The 24244-nt window shown below is 52.6% G+C and overlaps 2 protein-coding genes across 2 annotated transcripts; one reads left to right on the plus strand and one right to left on the minus strand.

The window, feature by feature from the left end:
* Positions 1 to 931: 931 nt before the first annotated feature.
* On the minus strand, positions 932 to 3009 carry LOC112887492. Its single transcript, XM_025953674.1, has 7 exons — positions 2797 to 3009; positions 2486 to 2705; positions 2212 to 2409; positions 1955 to 2128; positions 1497 to 1886; positions 1206 to 1409; positions 932 to 1135 (listed from the first exon to the last, which is right to left on the minus strand). Exons 2-7 carry the CDS (start codon positions 2546 to 2548, stop codon positions 1073 to 1075), a joined length of 1092 nt encoding a protein of 363 aa, XP_025809459.1. The 5' UTR covers positions 2549 to 2705; positions 2797 to 3009; the 3' UTR covers positions 932 to 1072.
* A 12614-nt stretch (positions 3010 to 15623) lies between these two features.
* Positions 15624 to 18365, plus strand: LOC112887683 (amino acid permease 6-like). The gene is made up of 4 exons (XM_025953925.1): positions 15624 to 15841; positions 15951 to 16278; positions 16967 to 17546; positions 17681 to 18365. The coding sequence occupies exons 1-4, from the start codon at positions 15778 to 15780 to the stop codon at positions 18128 to 18130; spliced, it is 1422 nt and encodes a 473-aa protein (XP_025809710.1). The 5' UTR covers positions 15624 to 15777; the 3' UTR covers positions 18131 to 18365.
* The last annotated feature ends 5879 nt before the right edge of the window (positions 18366 to 24244 follow it).

The raw sequence follows: 24244 nt of genomic DNA on the forward strand, positions 1-24244 counted from the left end.
TGCAACCTAGGATGATCACAGCACCTACTAGTTTGCCCCCCCATATTCTAATGTTACATCAAATTGATGATGAGGTGATCGATGGCTAAAATTGCAAACGAACAGGTAGCTAGAAGGAAGCACGCAATGTCGATCCCCTTCAGGAAAGAAAACCATAAAAACTTGAGCATATATCTAGTAGTAGTTATCTTTAATTCCGGAGGTCATAAGAAGAAACCAACTACTTCCCTACACGTTCAGTCCAGGAGTTGTATGTAGCCAGTGTTCGATCTAGATCAGCAAAACAAATAGGAGCAGAGAGCAATGCAAATAAAGATCGAGGACAGAATATAATGCTCCATCCGATCCGTCATTGCAGTTGCAGAGATGGATGGATCATCATGCAAACTGCATGCGATCACTACCGGACGCGGTTGATTTGCCGAGTGCCCCAGGCACTCGGCAAAGACGTAAAGGCACTCGGCAAACATTTTGCCGAGAGCCCCACTCGGCAAAGTGCTCTCGGGGAAGCCGGGGTCGGCAAAGGATACTTTGCCGAGAGCTTCTCCTCGGGCTCTCGGCAAAATGTTTACCGAGAGCCAAAAGCGGCCCTCGGCAAAGAAAAGTAGCCGTCACGGCGCGCCACCGTGGACGGATCCTTTGCCGAGTGTCGCCGTCAGACTCTCGGCAAAGGACCGCGTCAACGCCCACCCTGGACGCCTTCTTTGCCGAGAGCCCGGTCAATAGCACTCGGCAAAGAGGGCATCCAGAGCTACCCCCAGCGGCTCTCGGCAAAGAGGCAGGATTATATTATGCAGTAACAATTGGGCCTGAGAGTGCCTGGCGGACAGTCCGCCAGGTCTGGCGGACTGTCCGCCAGGTCTGGCGGACTGTCCGCCAGGCACTCTCAGGCCTGATTGTTCCCGCGAAAACTAGTGACGTCAAGAATTAATCCAATATGGGGCTCAAACTTTGTAGGCACATTCACTGTAGCCAAGTATATCACAAAGTACACAATGAACAATCAAAGTACATGCATTCAGTCTAGCTAAGTCTCAATTGCAAATAACTCCATCATCTATGCCGAAGGTGGCTAGTTGTTCTGGTTGGTCTGATTTGGAGAAATATACGGATCATTGGAGGCCGCCGACTGATTCTGCAACATATAGATGAAATGTATGAGTGAAACGACAAAATAAACGACATATTGAACATTGCATACTCACTGAAGTAGAAAACGGATCGGTGGGTGGTCTAGGTGGGGTGACGAAGGGAGGTGGCGGAGGTAGACCCGTCGCTGCGCCAAGACTCTGAATGTACGCGAACATGCTCGCCATCCTCTGTCGGTCAGCCTCCCGCTCGGCCTCCATCTCCGCCCTCATCCTTGCCTCCAACTCCATACGTTCTCTCCTCTCTTCTTGCAGCTGAGCCTGCAAAATTTTTACCCCAATTTTACAATAATACAAAAGCTAAGTTATGTAATATAATAGATAAAAAACGTATGAACAAGCAACAACCTGGAGTGCCTGGACTTGGCTCGTCGAACTGTCCGGACGAGGTCGGATGCCTGCGCTCGAGCTCGTTTGCCGTGCTTTTATCTGAGATAGAGTCGGAGTAGAAGAGGAGTCGATCGCGCCGTCGCAAATCCAGTACCGTCCATGCTTCTTTCCTCCTCCGACCTTCATGACAATTTCAGCGTCAAGATCCTCCTGGGTCGGATCGTACTCTTGGCCGTGCACCTCCCTCGCCATCGATGTGTACTCATTGAGGCGAGTATAGATGCTCGGGTTGCTGTACGCCTCGGGCCCGTCCTCCGCGTTGTAGCTGACGCTGGATGTCGCTTTACCCTTGTGGGATAGAGCATACGCCATGAATTTGTTGCACTGCTGCCCTCCATGTGCCGCCGACTGCGAGAAACAAGATGATGAGAAATCATGCATAGTTGAATAACCACAAAACAAGTAAAGTCGCGTACCCATGCTTGGGCGTACTCGGTCAGGTTACGGTTGCCTTGGTGGTGTGGCACACCGGCCATAGTCAGACGGTGCTCACGACGCTCCTGGTGCACAGCGTTCCAGTCGTCGGATAACCACTTAGCAACTATCTGCTGCCAGCACTCAGGAAAGTGGGCACACCAATGAGGAACCATCTACATGACATCAAGTAGAAGACATATTAGTAGAGGACATTAAGCCAACTTAATGGTCAAATAAATCAAATTTTGGTATTTACCTGCAAGTACTGCTCCTCAGTCAACGTCATAGTTCTTGCTTGCGCCTTGGTGACCTTCTGTCCAAGGACGACGGCGTGGTAGTTGATGATTGACTGGAGGCGCTGCTCGTAGAACATGTCGGTAACGAGCTTTTTGCAGCGATACTCGGCAACCACATCCGCCTGCGCGTCCATCCCGGCCTGTAGTCTGTAGAAATCCTGCAATAAACACGATATCATTATTTCAATCATATTCTCAAGGATGTGCAACGAATGCGATATATTGATCACTTACCCAAAGCTCGCCCTTCACTCGCTCAGCCAAGTTGGGCCACTGTCTGCCGGCAACATCCTGCATGTCGGGGACGGCCCGGTAGTGCTCCCACGTATAGGCCGGACATGGCTCTCCGGCCAACGTGACCAGGCCAGGGAAGTGATCCCTAACCAGAAGACCCAAGATGCCATTCACATGGCGTCTGTGAGCACCAACGGGCCTCTCCACAACTATCCAGTTCCTGCACAGGTGATTGACAAAAAATTTTAATTTCTACCACAAAATTGAAATTATACCGTGAACATGTACTGAAAACATGTAAATTTACTTACTTATCCCCTTGGGGAGCTATGATCGGGCGTTTTGCTTCAGGAATCGGTCGCTGGGGGAGACTCGCCGGACCTCGCTGGTAGACGGTTGACGAAGCAGAGGCCTCCGTGCCCTCCTCGTCCGCCTGCTCGTCGTCCCCTGGCCCCTCCTGGTGGACCACCTGGTCCGCCTGCTCGTCCTCCCCTCTGGGAGCGCCTGCTCCTCCTCCGGGAGCGCCTGCTCCTCCTCCGGGAGCGCCTGCTCCTCCTCCTCCGGCGGCACCTCCTCCTCCGGGAGGCACCTCCTCCTCCGGGAGCGCATGCTCCTCCTCCGGCGCCGCCTGTGTCATCGCCCTCCTGCCACTCCCCCTCCTCCTCTTGTAAGACGGTCCCTCAGCCGCCCCGGACGTCGGCTCACTGCTCCCCCCCGAAAACCTCTTGTGAAGGGCCGCTACACTCTTCTTCATCCCGCGGCCCACCATCTCTGGTGAATCCCCTGCAAATAAAAGAAAATTAATTAGTACAGATAAATATATAACACATACTTAGATAAATACATAAAGAAAATAGAACATAATTACATAAGAATTATGTGGATGAAGAGAGATAGAGGAGCTTCATCCAAGATAAACACATAAAGAAAACCGAGTTGTGTTATGTGGATGAATAGAGATAGAGGAGCTTCATCCAAGAGGTATAGGGGGTTTTGGACAGCCTCCCACGGACATAAGACGATGGGCCCACGAAGAGATACTTTGGATGAAAGAAAAATGATCAGTTCTGCTGGCTGATCCCGAGCTGTCCTGGCGGACTGTCCGCCAGTCCTGGCGGACAGTCCGCCAGGACCTCTCAGCCAGCCAAAAAACCTTCTTTAATTCCAAGGGCTATATAATACATACTTAGATAAATACATGAAGAAAATAGAACATCAATACGTAATAATATAGTCTTACATTGACTAAAAATATTCATCGTAGTCGGGATTAGCTGGATCATAGTCCTCATCATCACTATCAATCATGTCGTAACCAATAAGATCAGAAGACTCGGTGTCTTCATTTGCATTGTCTACTTCTAGTCGTTCTAGCATGTGTAAATCCTTAACGCTCTGCACCTCTTCCTCCTCCCCCGCATCATCAACTGCTTCAACTTCCATTTCGTTTGCCTCGGTTAATTCTATCTCGAATCGCCCTTGTAGCCCCTCTTCTTGAAAGAACTCTCCGTCATATATGTTTGGATCTAAGTTGTAATCATCATCGTTAGGGACAGGTACTCTACCGTGCGGTGATGTCTTGTACACAATATACCAACCCTTAAGATGCTCTTTGCTTTCACACGCATATGGGAGATAATAAACTTGTATAGCCTGTTGAGCAACAACATAGACATCGTCTATGGTCATGACTGAATCCTGTCGAATTTCGACTAGCCCAACATTAGAATGCGTCCGTCTCATTGCTTGAGGGTCAAACCAATGACATTTGAATATCACGGGATTAAGTCGTTTCGAACCATAGTAGCTGAGTTCGTATATTTCTTCAATTCTTCCATAATACTCAATCCCATCAAGGCCGGGAGTAAACACCCCAGAATTTGTGGTCTTTCGATTGGGTCGACAATCCTCGTGACTGCTTGTACAAAAACGATATCCATTCACGTCATAACCAGAATATGACTTGACCTTATATCCAAAGCCACCGGCCACCTGTCTCAACTCGGCACTCAAGGTCGCATCGCTAACGCCCTGCAAGTTCAAGTACGATTGGACAAACTAAGTAAAAACAACTTAGAGTGAAAAGCTAAGTACGGGCTAGATTGGACCGTACCTTCTGTTTGAACCAAGAAATAAAATTGGGTGATCCATTTCCTACACCTTGTTTGAGCAGGGTATCTAATTCCTGCTCCGTGATATCCCTTGATTGACGCCAGAATTCTTGAATAAATTGTTGCATGTACGGTGTCACCTCGTCAAGGTTGGTCAACACATACAGCATGATCCGACACCACTCTTGATGACTCAACCTCTTGGTGGTCGAACCACTTGCAGTTCCAAGCTGACCTTGAAAAAGGCTGAGTCTCGAGTCATTTTCGCTAGCATTGTAACGAGCCGGTGGATTATGCACACTAGGTAGGTTGTCACCATAGTATACTGATGTAAAGTTCGACACCTCCTCCAGAATGTATGCCTCGGCAATGGAACCCTCAATTTTGCTTTTATTTCCACATTTCTTTCGGATAACCTTTAGGCATCTTTCAATTGGATAGCACCACCGACCCTGCACGGGACCCCCCATTCGTGCCTCATACGGGAGATGCAATATCATATGCTCCATCGGATTAAAGAATCCGGGTGGAAAGATCTTCTCCAACTTACATAACAACACTGGTGCGATTCTTTCCAAGTCTGCAACTAAGGTCCGTGACAACTCCTTTGCACAAAGTGTGCGGAAGAAGTAGCTCAACTCTGCAAGTACCAGCCAGACATGCTCAGGGACATAACCTCGAACCATCGCTGGAAGAAGCCGCTCAATCCATATGTGGTAGTCATGACTCTTCATACCTAAGACTCGCAAAGTAGACAAGTTGACTCCTCTACTCAGATTAGCTGCATAGCCATCAGGGAACATCAACGCCTTGATCCATTGTAGTACTTCTATCCTTTGGGGCTTGCTCAAGACATAATCGGCCTTAGGCCTTCTCCATGTCTTTCCTCGTGCAGGAGGCCTCATTTCTAAGTTTGGTCTGTCACACAATATTGCTAGATCCAACCTAGCCTTAACATTGTCCTTTGTCTTCGTGGGAATATCCATGATTGTTGCCCAAAGTGCTTCTGCAACATTCTTTTCAGTGTGCATCACATCAATGTTGTGTGGAAGGAGCAGGTCGTCATAGTACGGGAGCCGAGTCAAGCCCGACTTATGAGTCCACATATGTTGCTCACTATATCCCACAAAGCCACCCTCTGGATTGATCAAGAGACCATCTATCTGCTGACGAATCTCGGCACTAGTCCTCATCGGACTTGCGAGGTCTGTCACTGTAACACCTTTTGTAAAGTTTTTGATGTCTCGTCTGAATGGATGGTCAAGAGGTAGGAACTGTCGATGTTTGTCGAACGCAACATACTTACCACCCTTCTGCAACCAAAGGAACCTAAGACGTTCCTTGCATACCGGACATGGGAATTTGCCGTGAACACACCACCCGCAGAAGACCCCATACGCCAGAAAATCGTGCAGAGAGTATTGATACCAAACATGCATCTTGAAGTTGGTCTTTGTGGCCCGATCATATGTCCATACCCCTTCCTCCCAAGCATGGACCAATTCATCAATCAGCGGCTCCATGAACACACCCATATTTTTCCCCGGGTGTCCAGGAATAATCAACGATAACAACACGTTCTGTCGTTGGAATGCTATGCCTGGGGGGAGATTGAGGGGAATCAGAAACACGGGCCAACATGTGTATGTGGCAGCCATCGCTCCATACGGATTGAATCCATCAGTTGCCAGCGCAATACGAACATTACGAGCCTCACTGGCTTTGTCCCGATGAATGCTATCAAAGTAGGTCCATGCTTCACCATCTGATGCATGTACCATCTTGTGAGGATTGTATCGTTTCCCTTTCTTATGCCATGTCATCTGTTTCGCGGATTCCTCAGTCATGTACAGCCGTTGGATCCTCGGTATGGCCGGCAGGTGACGTAGGATTGTCACGGGGATATCAAGCTGCCTCTTGTTGCCATCACCAGAGTCAACCTCCAGGAACCTAGAGGATTTACACTTCGGACAGTACTTTTCTTCCGCGTATTCTTTCCTGAACAGGACACATCCGTTCGGACAGGCATGTATCTTGTCATACGGCATCTTGAGTGCACGAAGAAGTTTCTGTGACTCGTACATACTCTTTGGCAGGATGTGACCCTCTGGAAGCAGGCTGCCAATAACTGTCACTATACCATCAAAGGTGTCTCTGCTCAGGCTGTACCGCGACTTCAACGCCATTACTCGTCCAATGGCATCCAGCTGAGAAACTTTTGTATGTCCGTGAAGGGGTTTCTGTGCTGAGGCAAACATATCGTAAAACGCCTTTGCGGACCCCTCAGGCTCCTCCTCTACAAGTTCTTCAGCAACGTGTGCCTCATGATAGTCATCTAACATGTCCACTACACCAGCCTCAGCATCACAATCCTCGACACGTGGTCTCACCACGTCCTCTCTCCTACGATGGCCTTCACCATGATGGATCCACCGGGTATAGTTTGGCGTAAATCCATTAAGGAAGAGATGTTCCCCCATGACATCCTGTGTTTGTCTTTTCCTGTTAGCACACTTGCTGCATGGACAGAAAATTCTAGCCGCTCCTTTAGCATTCTCGCCCCACGCCTGTTCCAAGAATTCATTGGTGTTCTTAATCCACTCAGGGCTGACATCTCTCTTACTACGGTGACCAGTGTACATCCACCTACGGTCCTCCATCCTCTACTATAGACAACGAAAACTAGTTAATATCAATTATATATGATCAGTTCTGCTGGCTGACCCCGAGATGTCCTGGCGGACTGTCCGCCAGGCCTGGCGGACAGTCCGCCAGGACCTCTCAGCCAGCCAAAAAACCTTTAGAGCACCTGAGTCGAGCACTAAAGTAATAGGAGCACTTTAGTCGAGCACCACCACACGGTATACCACAATTCAGGCAATGACAAGAATACAATTAAAGTGTAAGATCTAAACAAGTAATACAAGCATCCATTGTCTATACTAGCATCCATCATATAAATAAAATCATTTCATTCTCTATATCATAAAAAGGATTTTATAGAAAGGCTTGGAAAGGTAGGATTGCGGCCGTGGGTCATAAAAGGTTAGCTTACCGGTTAGCTCGGTGCGGCGAGCGTGGGCGGCGGGCGCCGGCGGCGTGGGCGGGCGGGCGGGCGCGGCGGCGTGGGCGTGGGCGTGGGGGCGCGCGTGGCGGCGTGGGCGTGGGCGGGCGGGCGCGGCGCGGGCGCGGCGTGGGCGTGGGCGGCGGGCCGGCGCGGGCGTGGGCGTGGGCGGCGTGGGCGGGCGTGGCGGCGTGGGCGTGGGCGGCGGGCGCGCGGGGCGGCGTGGGCGGCGTGGGGCGGGCGCGGCGCGCGGCGTGGGCGGGGCGTGGGGGCGGGCGCGGCGTGGGCGTGGGCGGGCGGGCGCGGCGCGGGCGGGCGCGGCGGCGTGGGCGGCGGGCGCGGCGGCGTGGGCGGGGCGGCCGTGGGCGGGCGGGCGCGGCGGCGTGGGCGTGGGCGGCGGGCGCCGGGCGGCGTGGGCGGCGGGCGGGGCGGGCGGGGCGTGGGCGGCGGGGGCGGGCGGCGTGGGCGGCGGGCGAGGGCGGGCGGGGGCGTGGGCGGCGGGCGAGGCGGCGGGGGCGTGGGCGGCGGGCGAGGGGCGGGCGGGGGCGTGGGCGGCGGGCGGCGGGCGGCGGGCGAGGGCGGGCGGGGCGGGCGGGGGGCGTGGGCGGCGGGCGAGGGCGGGCGGGGCGGGCGGGGGGCGGGGGCGGGGCGTGGGCGGCGGGCGCGGGCGGCGTGGGCGGCGGGCGAGGGCGGGCGGCGGGCGCGGCGGGCAGCGGGCGGCGGCGGGCGGCGGCAGTGGGCGTGGGCGGCGGCGGCGGGCGTGCGTGGGCAGGCGTGCGGTGGGCGGGCGAGATAAACAGCGCTTGTTTGCCGAGTGCCCTAGATCTGGCGCTCGGCAAAACCCCATGTTTGCCGAGTGCCTCCGATCCGCGGCACTCGGCAAAGCCCCGCCCCCGGCCCCGCTATCTTTGATTGAGCCGCCGCCCCCGCCCCGGCCCGCTGCGCCGCCGCCGCTCCCCCGCCCCGCGCCCCCGCCCGCGTTCCCGGCCGCCGCCCGCGCCCGCGCCGCGCGCCGCCCGCCCGCGCCCCCGCCCGCCGCCGCCACGCCACGCCCCGCCCGCGCCCCCGCCCCCCGCCCGCGCCCCCCGCCCCCGCCGCCCCCGCCCCGGGCCGCTGCGCCGCCGCCGCTCCCCGCGCCCCCGCCCCCGCCCCCGCGCCCGCCGCCCCCCGCCCGCGCCCGCCCCGCGCCCCGCCCGCGCCCCCGCCGCCCCCGCCCGCGCCCCGCCCCGCGCCCGGCCCCCGCCCCGCGCCCCCGCCCCGCCCCGCCCCCCCGCCCGCGCCCGGCCCCCCGCCCGCCGCCGCCCACGCCCGCGCCCCCGCCCGCGTTCCCGGCCGCCCACGCCCGCCGCCGCGCCCCCGCCCGCGTTCCCGGCCGCCCACGCCCCGCCGCCCGCCGCGCCCCCGCCCGCCGCCGCCCCGCCCCCGCCCGTCCCGCGCCCCCCGCCCGCGCCCGCGCCGCCCCCGCCCCCCCCCCCCGCCGCGCCGCCGCGCCCCGCGCCCGCGCCCGCGCCGCCCCCGCCGCCCGCCGCGCCGCCGCCGCTCCCCCGCCCGCGTTCCCGGCCGCCGCCCGTGCCCCGCCACCGCCCCCGCCCGCGCCCCCGCCCCCGCCCCGCCCGGCCCGCGCCGCGGCCCCACCCGGCCCGCACCCCCGCCCGCGTTCCCGGCCGCCGCCCGCGCCGCCGCCGCTCTCCCGCCCCGCGGCCCCGGCCGGCGCCCCGCCGCAGCCGTGCCCCGGCCTACGCCCCCGCCGCCGCCGCCCCGCCCCCGGCGTGTGCTGAGAATGTCTGCCTCTAACTTTTCAATGTAGTTGCACACAAGTCATTCATTTTAAAGATCTCGCTACTTGTTTCTCCATTACCACTCGCATCCCACCTTATGCATGTTGATTTCAGGTTGATTATCTAAAAAGGATGATCCAGCAAGAAGCTATATTATTCAGTGAATGATTGGTAACCAAGGCATGTTGATTTTTTTTAATAATCTCCCTATTTTCTCTTTGCTTGATTAGAAGTAACGAAAGAACGGGTGGAGACAAACCAGTATTATGCTGTAACAATCAGAACTGAGAGGGCCTGGCGGACTGTCCGCCAGTCCTGGCGGACTGTCCGCCAGTACCCCTCAGTTCTGACTGACCGCTATTTCTTTGTGCTGTGCAGGAGTGCTTGTTGTCTGTTACCTTTGGCTGTCATATGCAATTGATATTATTCTCGGCTATGTATTTAGAAAATAAGACATCTCTTTTTTTGTGCATTGATCCATAATGTATATGGATTTTATTTCCTTCTTGGCAGGACTTCGTTCCATCAGTTTCAACAACTAGCCATTGTATGTCCGGTTCAGTGTCAACTGAGGAATCGTGTTCGCCTGTACCGCCGCTCTCAGCTCGAAGGCCCAGTCCAACACAGGTTTGTTTTAGTTGAATTGAGGTGTTCCAAAGTTAATCGGTCCAGTTGGCTTGATTCATGGCGCGACTAAATCAAATATCCAACAAGTTTTTTGCATACAAATTTCCCAATGACTTATTGACTCATTCTTTCAGGTGAACACCCGGTCGAAAAGAAGCTCACCTGCAAGGGTTAAGGAAAACACCCAGTCGGAATCATGTGGGAAGCTCACCTGCAAGGTTTAGTTGTCCTTATAATTTGTATACGAAATTATTTGCACATTTCCAAATAGTTCTGACGCAAGTTTTTTTTAATATTATTAAGTGGACCGATAGAGCTGGAGTATGAAATGTAAGTTTGTCTGCATCCTTATAATTATTTTTGAACAGGAAAGTCAAAAGTAAACTGGATTACAATTGTAGGTTTCCAACTGATCCGATGGACACGCGAAAAAGAATCCTTCTTTCTTTGCATAACATAAAGTTTGCGGGTAGTAACGATCAGTGGAGAGCTACTGATCCTGATGTACTGGAAAAAGTTGCACGAACTCTACAAGTTGTGAGTTGCAACTTGAGTATCGATGATATAAAAGAACATGTTACTGCATTGGAAATGATGTCAAACTCCATTTGGTAAGCATTGCAATCCATATCATAATCCGAAACTTAGCTTAATCTTAATACCCTTGTGTGTAATCCACAAGTTTTTTTTTTGGTTTATGCAGGCGGGTGAGCACTATATTCAGAGCATTGGCTCACATATGCAGCAGTGTTTGACTACGTTACGCCTGACTATGTCGTCGAGACCCCGCCGGCAACTCTTGTAGACAATGATAATGTAGCCATGAGCCTAATCCCAGAAAGAAGATGAAGATGAAGATGACATGCAACGCAGAGTCCACCAGCAGTGGCAAGTCAGATTCAAGCTTTGGTGAACGTTTTTCAAACCTGATGGAAGAAAAAGAATTTGCCGCACAACTCTTCATGGGTCGACTGAGTATGGAAAATTGTTGTGACAAAGCTATGAGGTGTGGTTTCAAAGGCAAAGAACTTCGTTCTGTTATAAATTTATGCAGGCTTAAATTGGGAGCAGCGTCAGATATTCTTGAAACTTGAAGATTCTGAGCAAGGGACTATGCCTTAGAAGCTATTTACGGGTTTGTCCCGCCGCCACCACCTCCGCTGCCGCCGCCGACCCAGTGAGTTGTATGAACGTTTCCAAACTTGTATGGACTGTATATGTTCATTTATGCTGGCTCGGGGACATTTGAACTTGTATGAACTTTGTATGAATTTGTATGGACTTGTATGAGTATTGTCATGTATGAAATGTGTGTAATGTGTATTGTCATATATATATATAAACTGCATGTGATGTCCGTTGTGATATATATACATATATATAATAATATATATGTATATATATTATTGGACTGGATACGAGAAAAAATAGTCATAACTTTGTCACGTGAGCATCCAATTTGGCAAGCAAGTTGCCACAACACAACATCACACTCTCTATCCAGTCAATGAATAAATATTGTGATAATAAAGCCATAAATGGAGCAGCCCTTTACCCAAAAGCTCTCACGCACAGGAAGCATCTAGCTAACGCGACGTCGATGGAAAAACATGAGCATCTTTGGTCGCTGCGGCAGTTCCTGCTGCCCGCGCGGGGGTGCCTGGACGTCCATGGCTACTGAGGCTAAGAAATTTGGACTCCTCATTTGCTGATCAGCCAAAGCGATCACAATGGCTTAAAAAGTGATAACAATCGCTTAAATCTTGCTTGGATCTTGCTCCTCGGCAAAGCTGGTGAATCTCTTGGGAAAGAACTTGAATCTTGCTTGGATCTTGCTCAAACCCAACCCTAGACTAAGGATTTGGAGTGGGGAAGCTAGGTTTCACTTTGGGGATTTTTGGAGTGCTTAGAAGGTGCTTGAGGCTAAGCTTATGCAGTTTGGCAGGGTGGATTTCCCGTTGGGGTCGAAGGGATATATACAGAGCCTCACTAAAAACTAGTTTTTAAGTGTCCTGGCGGACTGTCCGCCAGGACTGGCGGACAGTCCGCCAGGACCACTCGGGTTTGCATTTTCTGTTCAAGGCATGGGTTCCGGATTGGGTTTATTTGTGTTCTACCACACACTTTCCACATCCCCTTTGATAGTACGGTATACCTAGACTAAAGAAAATATAAAACAAAGAATTATCTTCGCTTGAACCACATTTCTTGAACTGTACCGTTCTCCAATTTTAACGAATCGTCGGGTTTGCATTTTTTCTGTTCAAGGCATGGGTTGGCTTCATTTCGTAATGAGCAAACCAAATAAAGTCAAAGCATCATGATGAGATAAAACCAAGATAATGTAATATCACATGATTTCACAAACATAGAAAAGCAATAAGATCACAACCATGCAAACATCATCCATAAAAAGAAATTAGAAATTACAAGCCAACTTAGTTCAAATAGGATACAAGCCAAGTCTCACATAGATCCAAAGTCGCACAACGACTCTAAAGGATGGAAAGATAAGAATGCTAGGAATGCTAGGATACAATCTTCTCCCCCTTTGGCATCAAACACCAAAAAGAGAAAAGACAAATGGAAGCCCGGAGCAGTAATCACTCATCATCCTCATCATCATCATCATCATCATCAGCACCTACATCATAATGCTCCCACGCAGCTGGAAAGTCCCTAGGAGGAGAAGGCGGAAACGAGGGCCAATCCGTCTCCTCAATGCCAAGGTGGCGCTCAATCCTGTTGATACTCTGCTGATTTGCCTGAGCGTGAGCACGAACTACATCGTTGGTGTTGCGGCATACTTTGAAGAGAGCTTTCAAGCCAGAAATAAAGGCATTGCCTTTCCTGCGAGGACGAGTCCTAGAAGAGGAAGGCATCGCCGAGGTGGAGGGCATATCCATAGTGGGCTGGGGTGGAGAGTGAGCTGATGGGGGAGACTCGCCCTCTGGTGGAAACTCTTGCTCCTTGGGAGGCTGTGGGCAGTATGGGGCATGGACCGCATCATATCCAAACTCCATTCCAGTCACGGCATTAATCATCCTTTGAATGTATGGAGCATAGATAACTGGATTACTGCCATGATGGAGCATGTACCTCAACTCCGTCCAGAAAAAGTGAAAGACACTAAAGGGCGGGTGATCAAAGTCCATAGCTAGAAGAAGGTTCTTGACCGTACCATGAATCTTGGTGCGATCACCCCTCTTGGGAGTCAAGGTCTCCCGGAATAGCCTGTTCATGATCTCCATATATGGACGTAGTCCATGAGTCGTCGCTATATCCGGATCCTCATCCCGATAGAGAGTCATAAGAGCTTCATCCGTTGGATTGATGTCATCGTGAATTTCCATCTCATCTAGAGTGTCATCAAGCTTAAGGATAGTAGCAAATTGCTTGTATGAAACCCAGAAGGCGCGCCCTTGAAGATTGAAGTGAATAAAGGAATTCTTGCCCTCACCTTCAAACCAAGCAGTGGAGCAAAATTGAGCAACCAACTCATTGTTCCAATCTTGATTGAGGGCCAAGAATTCATAGAGGTGTTTCCTCTCACATTCACGTATGACCAAGTCAAAGGTTGGATTTTTTTTCTCACTCATTTCATCCCAATTGATGTACTTGGAGACGGTGATAGCATTCTTCTTCTCAATAAAGACGGATATGTACCAATCAGCTTGAAATTTGCTCCAAAACCTCCTATCCGTGATGTACTTCTCATAATCATAAGGATTTTCCTTTCTTTCCTTAAATGCAGCACCTCTTTGCTTTGTGGTGTAATCCACTCGCTTCACTCCAGGGTCACCGAAGTTGATCCTTGTGTACTCCGGTCTGTGCATGATGTACTTCCGGTAGGGTTGGAGTGGAGGGTACTCATCAAAGATAGGAACCTCCTCTTGAGGCACATCACCTTGTGGTTGAGCAGCTCTTTGGTAGCTACGCCTGGGTGCCGCATGGCTAGGACCGCCCATTTGCCCAGCTCGACTCATTGAGATTTTGGGCGTTGGCTTCCTTTTGCGCTTAGGTGGAGGAACGACTTCAATTTCATCGGAATCGGAGTTGGAGACGGGATCATGCAAGAACTTGGTCCTCCTCTCATGCACCATCTGTACATGTATAGGAAGTATACAGCTTGATTAGAAGTAATGAAAGAACGGGTGGATACAAACAAAGGATTATGCAGTAAAAATAAAGACTGAGAGGTCCTGGCGGACAGTCCGCCAGTACTGGCGGACTGTCCGCCAGGACCTCTCGGTTTTGAATGTTCCCGCGAAAACATGTGATGTCAAGAATTAATCCAATGGGGCTCAAACTTTGTAGGCACATTGTAGATGATAATGGAAGCCTAGACTTAAATTTTGAACAACAATGAGTGGATAGATTGGGAGATCGACTTGAATAAAGGTTTAGGTTATGAAATGAACATGAACATGTGAACTAAAGATTTAGCCATCCATTCTTCAAGATTTTCAAGGAATAGCATCCTCTACCTAGCAGGAAACAATAGCTAAAAGCATTTCTCAAGATATGCATCGAGTAGAGAGATCGATGGAGGATTGCATATACCTTGTTCTTGCCCTAGGATGAATGGAAGTGCTTCCAAAGGATTGGAAACGAGGGGAGAAGGTTCTTGCAGCCTGTGGAGGGGCTCCTTCGCCGTGGACCTTGCGGAGGAACCGAATCCTTGGCTCCACGGACAATGGGGGGCAATGGGGGGTGTTGTCCGTGGGGAAGGAAGAGAGAGTGAGAGGGGCTAGTTGTGTTATGTGGATGAAGAGAGATAGAGGAGCTTCATCCAAGAGGTGTAGAGGGTTTTGGACAGCCTCCCACGGACATAACACGATGGGCCCACGAAGAGATAGTTGGATGGAAGAAAAATGATAAGTTCTGCTGCCTGACCCCGAGAGGTCCTGGCGGACTGTCCGCCAGTACTGGCGGACAGTCCGCCAGGACCTCTCAGCCAGCCAAAAAAATATTTTATTTGCCGAGTGTCGGTCAGCTGACACTCGGCAAACACACCCTTTGCCGAGTGTTAAAAATGTAGCACTCGGCAAAGATAACGTCGTTTAGGGTTTAGGGTTTAGGGTATCTGTTTGCCGAGTGTATCTGTTTGCCGAGGGTTAGGCTCTCGGCAAATATTATGTTTGCCGAGTGGTATTTTTTGCCGAGAGCGACACTCGGCAAATAATATGTTTGCCGAGTGCCCGAAATCTAGCTCTCGGCAAACCTTTCCACCCTCGGCAAATCGGGCCTCTCCGGTAGTGGATGCATGCTCTCCAGCGCGGCTCGATCAACACCTACTCATAATTGAGGCAATCCAGATCGATCAACCAGTTAAAAGCCGATCGAGACTGCATCCATCCACCAAATAAATAATTTTACCTTTCGCTGATGATTCGCTGCTGCTTTATCTTTCGATCCATTGTTTTCACTACTGTTTCGTGAGGCTGCTGCCTGTCGTGACGCAGCTAGATTAGAAAAATATAATTAAAGATGGATGGATGGATGGCCCGACCGGATTGCTTGGTGCGTGGCCTATATATATCTGGTGGCTCGTGCCTCGGCACGCACTCAACTCACTCGCCGTTCTCACCCCTGTCGTAGCTAGTAGCTAGAAAACTAACTACCAGCGAGCTAGCTAGGTCATCAGGGGGGGGAGGGGAGAGAGCTAGAGAGAGGAAGGCAGATAGCTAGCTAGAGAGAGAGAAAGTGAGAATGGAGAGGAGCAGAACGGCGGTGGTGTACGACGCTGAATCCGGCGACGATCATGAGAGGCAAGGTATGTCGTTGTTCATCAGTCTCGTCATCTCGTGAGGCGGCGAGGGTCGTCGTCGTAACGGCGGCCAAGCTTTAATTTTGTGATCATCTCGATCGTGAATGAATGTCAGGGACGGTGTGGACGGCGACGTCGCACATCGTGGCGGCGGTGGTGGGCTCTGGCGTGCTGGCGCTGGCGTGGACGGTGGCGCAGCTGGGGTGGGTGGTGGGGCCCCTCGTCCTGCTGGGCTTCTCCTGCGTCACCTACTACACGTCGGCGCTGCTGGCCGACTGCTACCGGTACCCGGACCCCGTCGACGGCGCCGTCAACCGCGAGTACATCGACGCTGTGCGATGCTACCTCGGCCGGAAGAACGTGCTGCTCTGCGGCTGCGCGCAGTACGTCAACCTCTGGGGCACACTCGTCGGATACACCATCACCGCCAGCACAAGCATGATGTCAGTCTGCAGTCTTCCGCCATTTCTATTTTCTACATGGTGTTTTTTCAGTCTTCATTCGATCTGTCATAATTAAGAATTTTATTCATCCATGCATGTCTCACTGCTACAGTCTCAATAAGGTCAGCTACCTAGTGCGCGCGCGTGTGTGCTCGGCTCGCATGGTGACTTGCTCATCATCAGTAGGGTACGGTATAGAGTGGTGCGCGACGTCATGGGGCTTCTCAGAGAAGTAGAAGCAGCTTATACTAGTAGCTAGCCTGTCCATGGTGCGCTCGTACTCATTCACTTCGATCCACAACCACCTGCACTGAGCTTTGCCGGAAGCAACCGCCGCGGCAACTAGGGGACAGCGGAAAGGTGGCGGGATACATGGCTTGCAGCACCTTTTTTCCGCCCCTGAAACCAGGGCGACGATCCGTTGCAACGACCGGCCGGCAGGCCGGCCCCATGGATCTTGATCGAGCTGTTTGCCGATGCATGCGGCACGCATGAAGGGGCCCTGTGCGTCACGGCTCCGATCGATCCCCTGGCACGTATCCGGTGTGAGTGACATGCTTGTCGATCCACTAGCAAGGAGTTCGTTGCAGATCGATGAGTAGTGCCATGGTCATGGTGTTGTTTGCCCAAACAGTACAAATCTGTAACCGTGGCAGTAATTGACCAAGTTTCTGGTGTGCTTGCGCAGCGCGGTGAAGCGCGTCAACTGCTTCCACCGGGAGGGCTTCGGCGCCGGCGACTGCAACCCCTCCGGGAGCACCTACATGGTGGTGTTCGGCCTCTTCCAGCTCCTGCTCTCGCAGCTGCCCAGCCTCCACAACATCGCCTGGCTCTCCGTCGTCGCCGTCGCCACCTCCTTCGGCTACTCCTTCATCAGCCTCGGCCTCTGCGCCGCCAAGTGGGCGTCCCACGGCGACGTCCGGGGCACGCTGGCGGGGGCCGCCGTCGACGCGCCGCGAGAGAAGGCCTTCAACGTCCTCCTCGCTCTCGGCAACATCGCCTTCTCCTACACCTTCGCCGACGTGCTCATCGAGATCCAGGACACGCTGCGCGCGCCGCCCGCCGAGAACAAGACCATGAAGCGCGCCTCCTTCTACGGCCTCGGCATGACCACCGTCTTCTACCTCTTGCTCGGGTGCACGGGCTACGCCGCCTTCGGCAACGACGCGCCCGGCAACATACTCACCGGCTACGCCTTCTACGAGCCCTTCTGGCTCGTCGACATCGCCAACATCTGCGTCATCGTCCACCTCATCGGCGCCTACCAGGTCTGCAATTATTAATTCTGCATATCCGGCCGCCGGCGGCAGGTCACCGGCCGGCGATCATGCATGCTAGTACTAATTAACGACGCACGCCAGCTGACCAGGCCAGAGTTCCTCGATCTACTAATTGCGTGCAGGTGTTCGCCCAGCCCATCTTCGCGCGGCTGGAGAGCTGCGTGGCGTGCCGGTGGCCGGACGCCAAGTTCATCAACGCCACCTACTACGTGCGAGTGCCGTGCCTCCGGTCGTCGGGGTCCTCGCCGCCGACTACTGTGGCCGTGGCGCCGCTCAAGCTCGTGCTCCGCACCATCCTCATCATGTTCACCACGCTGGTGGCGATGCTGCTGCCCTTCTTCAACGCCGTGCTGGGGCTCATCGGCGCGCTGGGTTTCTGGCCGCTCTCCGTCTACTTCCCCGTCAGCATGCACGTGGCCAGGCTCAAGATCCGGCGCGGCGAGCTCCGGTGGTGGATGCTGCAGGCCATGAGCTTCGTCTGCCTCCTCATCTCCGTCGCCGCCAGCATCGGGTCCGTGCAGGACATCGTGCACAACCTCAAGGCCGCCGCGCCGTTCAAGACTTCCGACTGATCGATTAATCTTTAATGAATTAATTAACTCTCTGTTAATTAATTTGTTAACTGTGAGAGGGCCACCGTTTCTTTTTTTTTTTCTCCTTTAGTTTTCGGCAAATCTGGTCGATCAAGTAGAGAGTTTTCTTGCTGCTGATTTGGACTTTGGAGTAGAAGTATATATATGTAACCCTGCTTATTATGGAGCAATGCAAGAAAAAAATAACTATTTGCCAAAACTTTTCACCAGTCTCTCTCGAAGAATCATGAGGGGAAAATAATCAACTGATGTATACTTTTGTGTTAACTAATTAGTCCAGGTAAAGTATATTCCTGCTTGATTATTGTGATTAGCATTAAATTGCCTCATGTACTTGCACTACCACAAAAGCATTAGATTTAGTGTCAGACACTAGTTTGCATCATGAACAGTTCTGGCTGATTCTTAAGAAATTGGATGCCGACAAAGTTAGCACAATTTTTAATAAATGGGTGTCAACAAAGGTGCTGCGTGATGAAGTGCTAAAGCAGTTTATTTTGGTGATGGTGTGCCTGCCAACCCCAGTGCAGGTTCTCACAGCCAACACCATTCATACTGTTTTTTTTTTTAAAAAAAAGAAGAGACCGAGTATGCATTGCACTGCTCTCTGTCGCCTTAAGGATTCATCTCTTTATCATGTATACCGATTCTCAGCATGCAGAGCGTTGCGTCACAACTTATTTTTCTTCAAGAAACGTATGTTGTGCTCCTCTGGGCGGTATTTGCATTGTTGCTCTCTCATGCGGGGTCCTCCCTTTTGTGCTAATTAACTGAGGCAGAATATCCTCTGATTGCGATTAGCACTACTGCTTTATGTACTTGCACTAACTCAATGCCGTTGATCATCACTGTTTGACACTAGCTAGTTGCATCATGAAAAGTTGTGGCTAATTCTGAATGTATTCCAAAAAAGTTAGCAGAATGATCGAATTGTAAAGTATTAAAGGAGTTCATCATTTTGTTATGATGCTGACGCCTGCCGTTCCAGTGCGTGCAAGCCCTCAGTCAACGTCAATTCTGCCTGTCGTCCATGCACACCGTACCATTCCTGTCTGTTTCTCTCTCTCTAAAAAAAAGAGGAGTGCTCTCTATTGTGTTCAGGATCAATCTCACATTCTCACTTTAAACTTGAAACAGCATGGAAGAATTAACCAGCCGGGCATGCATCGTCCGCCTTGTCTCTTGGACATGGCGCAGCAGGACCTCATCATCAGCACTGCTAGCATCAAGTCGCTTGGTGTAAAAGAGTAGAGGTATAAGCTATGTTCGAATTATTGTTGTTTTTAAAAATGTACACGCCGGCCAGGGCCAGACGCCCAGTTCAACCCAGTTCCGGCTGGTTGCGGCGCGGCAGGAGCCGAACACGGACATGGCGCGGCCGCCGGCCGGGCGCCACCGTTGAACTCACGACCGGCCGAGACCACGGAGAACCGTGCGTGCGGCCTGGTCTGCTGCGCCTGGCAATTGTAGCTACCGCTGTTAAGTTCCCCGGCGATCTCCAAGCTCGTTCTCACCTGCTGCCGCGCTCGGCTCGGGTGCCTGCTGCCGTTCTCACCTGGAGCGCCAACGGCGTCCTCCTGTCATCGATAATGAAGCAGCGCGATGGCGTCTTCTTCCTAGCGGTCGGGAACACGTGTATCACGGTGTCTTGGTCCCAGGAAAGCTGTCAGCGGAGGTCAGAACGGCGTGCTGCCGTCAATGGCGCCGGATGGCCTGAATCAGGGGTGGACGGTATTTCAGTTGCCGACAAGGTGGACGGTAAATGAAATACCATCCACCCCCTGGGCCTCTCACAGCCATCGGATCGCTGTCGTGCGGACGAGATCGAACTGCAGGCAGCCCAGGCACCCCTTCGTCTTCCTCTCGCCATGGGCCCACGACGCCCGCCCTTTGCTTGGCTGGCTGTTGCTAGCTGCGCAGGTGAGGTCTGCTGCCATGAGACGCGGCGCCGCCCAGAAATGCAGCTGCCGCGCGCAAGGATCGCCGGGATCCGCGCGCGGCGCGTCGTCGACCACACAAGCAGCAGCAGCAGCATGTTCGCTCGATGCACTGGCCCCTGAACGTCTGAACCTACGCGCTCAATGATGCGCCAGGAAGACGAAAGGTGCGAAGATGAGTGCCGGCACTGGCGAGGCCGCTTCTATGCAGCGCCGTCCGGCAGTCCACGCCGCGCACCCGGCGGTGCCCCCCCCCCCCCACCCCCCGACGACGCATCACCGCGAGACCGACAACCAGGTGATGGATTATTAATCGGCCTTCCTGCTCCCCGCATCCAAAAGTGATAGATTATCGGCCAGAACCAGCTAATTAATCAAATTTGCAACTTGCATGCCCTCCTTCCTTCATAGGAGCCTGAGCTTCAAATTATTCTTTTCTAAAACAGAAGGGATGCACGCTGGGAATTACCTGAGCCACTGCATGCTTGCTTGGTGTAAAGGAGGACAGCCTTTCTTTTTCTTGAGGGCGATGATGATATTATTCAGTTCGCGTCTTTGTTCTATCTTCCTTTTTGTAAGAACGAACGATACGTTTGCAAATTAGTGGTGAATTTTTTTTTCATGGACAACTGCTCCAGAATGCAAGACAACCTCATCTACAGGCGATGCAAGTGCAAGTTAATGACGAAAAGTTTACCAAAACATGCTTGTCAGTTGTCACCCAAAGGCCCCCTTGCCTTTTTGCTGCATAAGGCAGCTCAAATGCTCAAAAGGGACAATAATGTAGCACTATGCACAAAAGGAATTCATTTATCTCTTGCTGGTCAATGATTTTTTTAAAAAAAAATTGTTGGAGCAGGATTACTGAAGATACATCTTTGTCCCCTAAGATAAATCACTGCCAACAGTATGAAGGTATAAAATTCTCGGGAAAAAAAACAGTATGAAGGTATAGCATACAGACTACAACTACTTCTCATCTCCGGGCGTTCACCGGCGCCTCGAGGCCCATACGCGACGCACACGAGAGCAGCGCCAGATCAAGGGCAAGGCGCCCCTGCTGTGCTGCTTCGATTCGCTCCTGTTCCTTGATGCCGATGAAGGGAGGGAGTTCCTGGGGCTCGTGCTTGGCAATCGGCAATGGAGTTGGGCTTGGATATCCTTGCATAGCGCGTGAGGGACACTACAAAGAGTTGCCTGCGGAGTAGCAGAGTAGAGATGTACTGTATTAAAAGTCTGCAAATTTCACAATCTGCAGTTTTGTACAATGTACTGGATGACAGTGCAACTCGTTAACATGGTGCTGAAGCGTTTCCTGAACAATTGCTCCTGCAATGGAAGGCCAAGACTAAGAAGCACTTTTCTGAATATGCACGCAGCTGAAAAAAACGTGCGAGGAGGGTGCATATCGAGGTAGCTAATTGACTATATGTTCTGAAGCAGCAGCACTCAGGTGCTCCCCAATGCCAGAGAATTTGGTCAGAGATTCAGAACCTGGCGACTGAGCTTGGGCCCTGGGGCCGTCGTTCTTTTATCACTCCGGAATGCAAGGTGCAGGAGGGCGGCCGCAAAGCCGGGGAGGGTCACAGGGGACACCCGGAGCCAGCGGTGCTCCGGCGAGCCGCGGCGTTCCGTGCAGCGGCAGGCAGGGGGTGGACTGTAATTTGAAATACCGTCCACCCCCTGGGGACCTACGAGCCGTCCAATCGGCCTTGTGCGGCCCGGATTCAGCGCAGCTAGGCAGGCGTCTTCGTCCTATGCGGCGGACAGCGGTGCGGGTCAGCCGGCGCGAGGGAAGCAGATCGCCTGCTCCCTTGGTGCGCGAAGATGGATGGCGGCGGCGGCGATCCGATGCGTGTTAGTTTGTAGAGTTTTCGCAGCCACTCAACCTCGTCAGAGCCTGGTTCTGTCGCCGCCGCCGGGAGCTCTGTCCGTGAGCGATCCCTGAGCTGAGCCTCCACAGTCCTGTGTACTCCAGAACGCGGTTCGTGTGCCAGAGGCGAAGGTTGACGGGCACGAGCACCTCCTGGATCAAGGGCACGGCCAGCAGGAGCCTGTCCCTGAGGTGAGGTCTTTCACGCCTCCATCCAGCGTGGCCATACTACTCCTTTGATCCACAGGACCCGCTGGTTCGCCATCAACGCCGGGGCACCGGGCGCCGGCGGCGGGAGGGAGGGGGAAAAGGTTTTGCGAATTACCCCTCCATTGTTACATAAACCCCCCTGATTTAGATTGAGATTAATAATCACGATCCAAATATTTTCAATAACACCCCTGAATCGGGTCGCGATTAACAGTCGCGATCCAAATATTTACACAAAACCCCCAATCTCGGATAACATTTTTCAACCTCTTTTGCGCATGCTGTTCCTCGTTGGATCGAATCGAATCAGCGATGGCTTTCGCGCCCGGCAGCGGAACGGATTTGCTGGAGATCCGCGCCTGCAGTTCTCGTGCTCCTCCGCCATTTTCTCTTGCAATTGTTGTGCCAATTCTGTTGCTCTGCGCCATGAATTGGTCCAGTGGTATTTCGTGTTGTTTTCTGTTGCTCTGCGCCAATTCTGGCCGCCGCCGCAGCACTCTGGCGCTCCGTGATGCCGAGGAATTGGTCGGAGATTTAGAACCCCCTCGACTGAGCTTGGGCGCATGTCATGGTCAGCAGCGGTGTTCAGCTCGTTTGCTGGCTGTCACCAGCCGCACGACCCAAAGGGAGAAGCTTGGACGAAGACGGGTACGGCCGACCGGAACGCGGCGACCCAGTGGGGTAGGCACTGGGGATTGAGGCCGCAAATCCGGGGAGAGTCGCAAGGGGACGACCGGAGCGCGCCGGTGCTCCGGTGAGCCGCGGCGTTCCTTGCTATGGCAGGTAGGGGGTGGACGGTCCAGAATTTTTATATTTTTTTTGAAAGAAAGGACGGTCCAGAATCAGCGCAGCGTAGCAGTCGTCTTCCTCGTCGAGCTCTGACGCCAGAGCCGCTGGCGCGGGTCAGCCGGCGTAGGGGGAGCAGGTCGCCTGCTCCCTTGGTGGGCGAAGATCAGTGGCGGCGGCGGGGACCCGAAGCGTGTTAGTTTGCAGAGATGTCGCAGCCTCGGCCGGGCCTGGTTCTGTCGCCGCCGCCGCCGGGAGCCGTTCCGTACGTGAGCGATCACTGAAATCCTGCAGCTAGCTCCGGTCCGCCGGGAAGTCGAGACGTTCAGGCTGCTGGGTTCCTGCAGCGACCAAAGACGAGGTAGCACTGGTGCAAGGTATGGTTAACTGCTGTTGGCGTTCATGGAGCAGAGGGCGCTTGCAGGAGTTGATCAGTTGCTGATTACAGCTCGTGCTAAAGGTCACTGTGACCACTTCAAGTTAATTTGGGGGGAGATCGAGATTACAGGGTCACCTTTGAGTATGTTCTATCGGGTGCCTAATCTGGTGTTCGAGCTGATCACCTGTTCCTTTTTTTGAAAAGGAACAGGAGAACTGCTGGTCACATGTTCTGCTTAGCTTGTTTTAGATAAAGACCTGTTCTTCTTATAACTTCATAATGACATGAACATTTGATAAGCTTGTATTGAATTCAACGTTTTTGTCCTTGAAAAAAAAATATATGTTAGCTGTTTGTTTCAGTTCTGTACTTTGCAATTTATTACGTTGCAGTCAGTGTTCCAAAAAAATCTTCAGGCAGTCAGCTGGGAGCCTGGGAGGCGCCTACTTATGCTTGCTTAATGGCCACCAAAGGGCAGACAGCAATCAGCAATCAGGTATTATGTATATCTGAACTGCGTACTGGTTGGCAGGTTCTGAAATCCCACTATACGTTGAGAGCATCAAGCCTAGCTTCATCAAGAATGGGGGGGACTTGGTAACTTCAACCATTCCTTTCCGGCTGAAACAGTTAAAGCATTACGTCTTTGCAGAGGAACAGGCCAAGCTGATTAAGCTCGTTGCAGTACTTCAGCAAGAGTTTGTTGAGCAGCCTGCAGAAGACAGAGATGGAAGTGATGTTTGGAAAAAAAACATCACAAGCGGTATGTCCAGACCAGACTACACATTAGTTTTGCAGCATCCATTGACTCCACATACATGTGCCTGCCTGAATTAACAACACGCATGTCAACAAATGCCCAAGCATTCTCTGGCAGATGACCTAGTAAGGTGTTCTATGTTCAGATC

This window comes from Panicum hallii, chromosome 3, assembly GCF_002211085.1.
Source record: "Panicum hallii strain FIL2 chromosome 3, PHallii_v3.1, whole genome shotgun sequence".
NCBI classification, from domain to species: domain Eukaryota; kingdom Viridiplantae; phylum Streptophyta; class Magnoliopsida; order Poales; family Poaceae; genus Panicum; species Panicum hallii.

Bases quoted from the DNA above. Each gene is read 5' to 3' on its own strand.
- LOC112887492 (XM_025953674.1), bottom strand. From the start codon at position 2,548: ATGCAGGATGTTGCCGGCAGACAGTGGCCCAACTTGGCTGAGCGAGTG. The intron at 1,887-1,954 runs GTACGCGACTTT...TGTTTCTCGCAG, and splicing joins CCGAGTACGCCCAAGCATGG to TCGGCGGCACATGGAGGGCA. The intron at 1,410-1,496 runs GTTGTTGCTTGT...AAAATTTTGCAG, and splicing joins GCCAAGTCCAGGCACTCCAG to GCTCAGCTGCAAGAAGAGAG.
- LOC112887683 (XM_025953925.1), top strand. From the start codon at position 15,778: ATGGAGAGGAGCAGAACGGCGGTGGTGTACGACGCTGAATCCGGCGAC. The intron at 16,279-16,966 runs GTCAGTCTGCAG...GTGCTTGCGCAG, and splicing joins ACCGCCAGCACAAGCATGAT to CGCGGTGAAGCGCGTCAACT. The intron at 17,547-17,680 runs GTCTGCAATTAT...AATTGCGTGCAG, and splicing joins ACCTCATCGGCGCCTACCAG to GTGTTCGCCCAGCCCATCTT.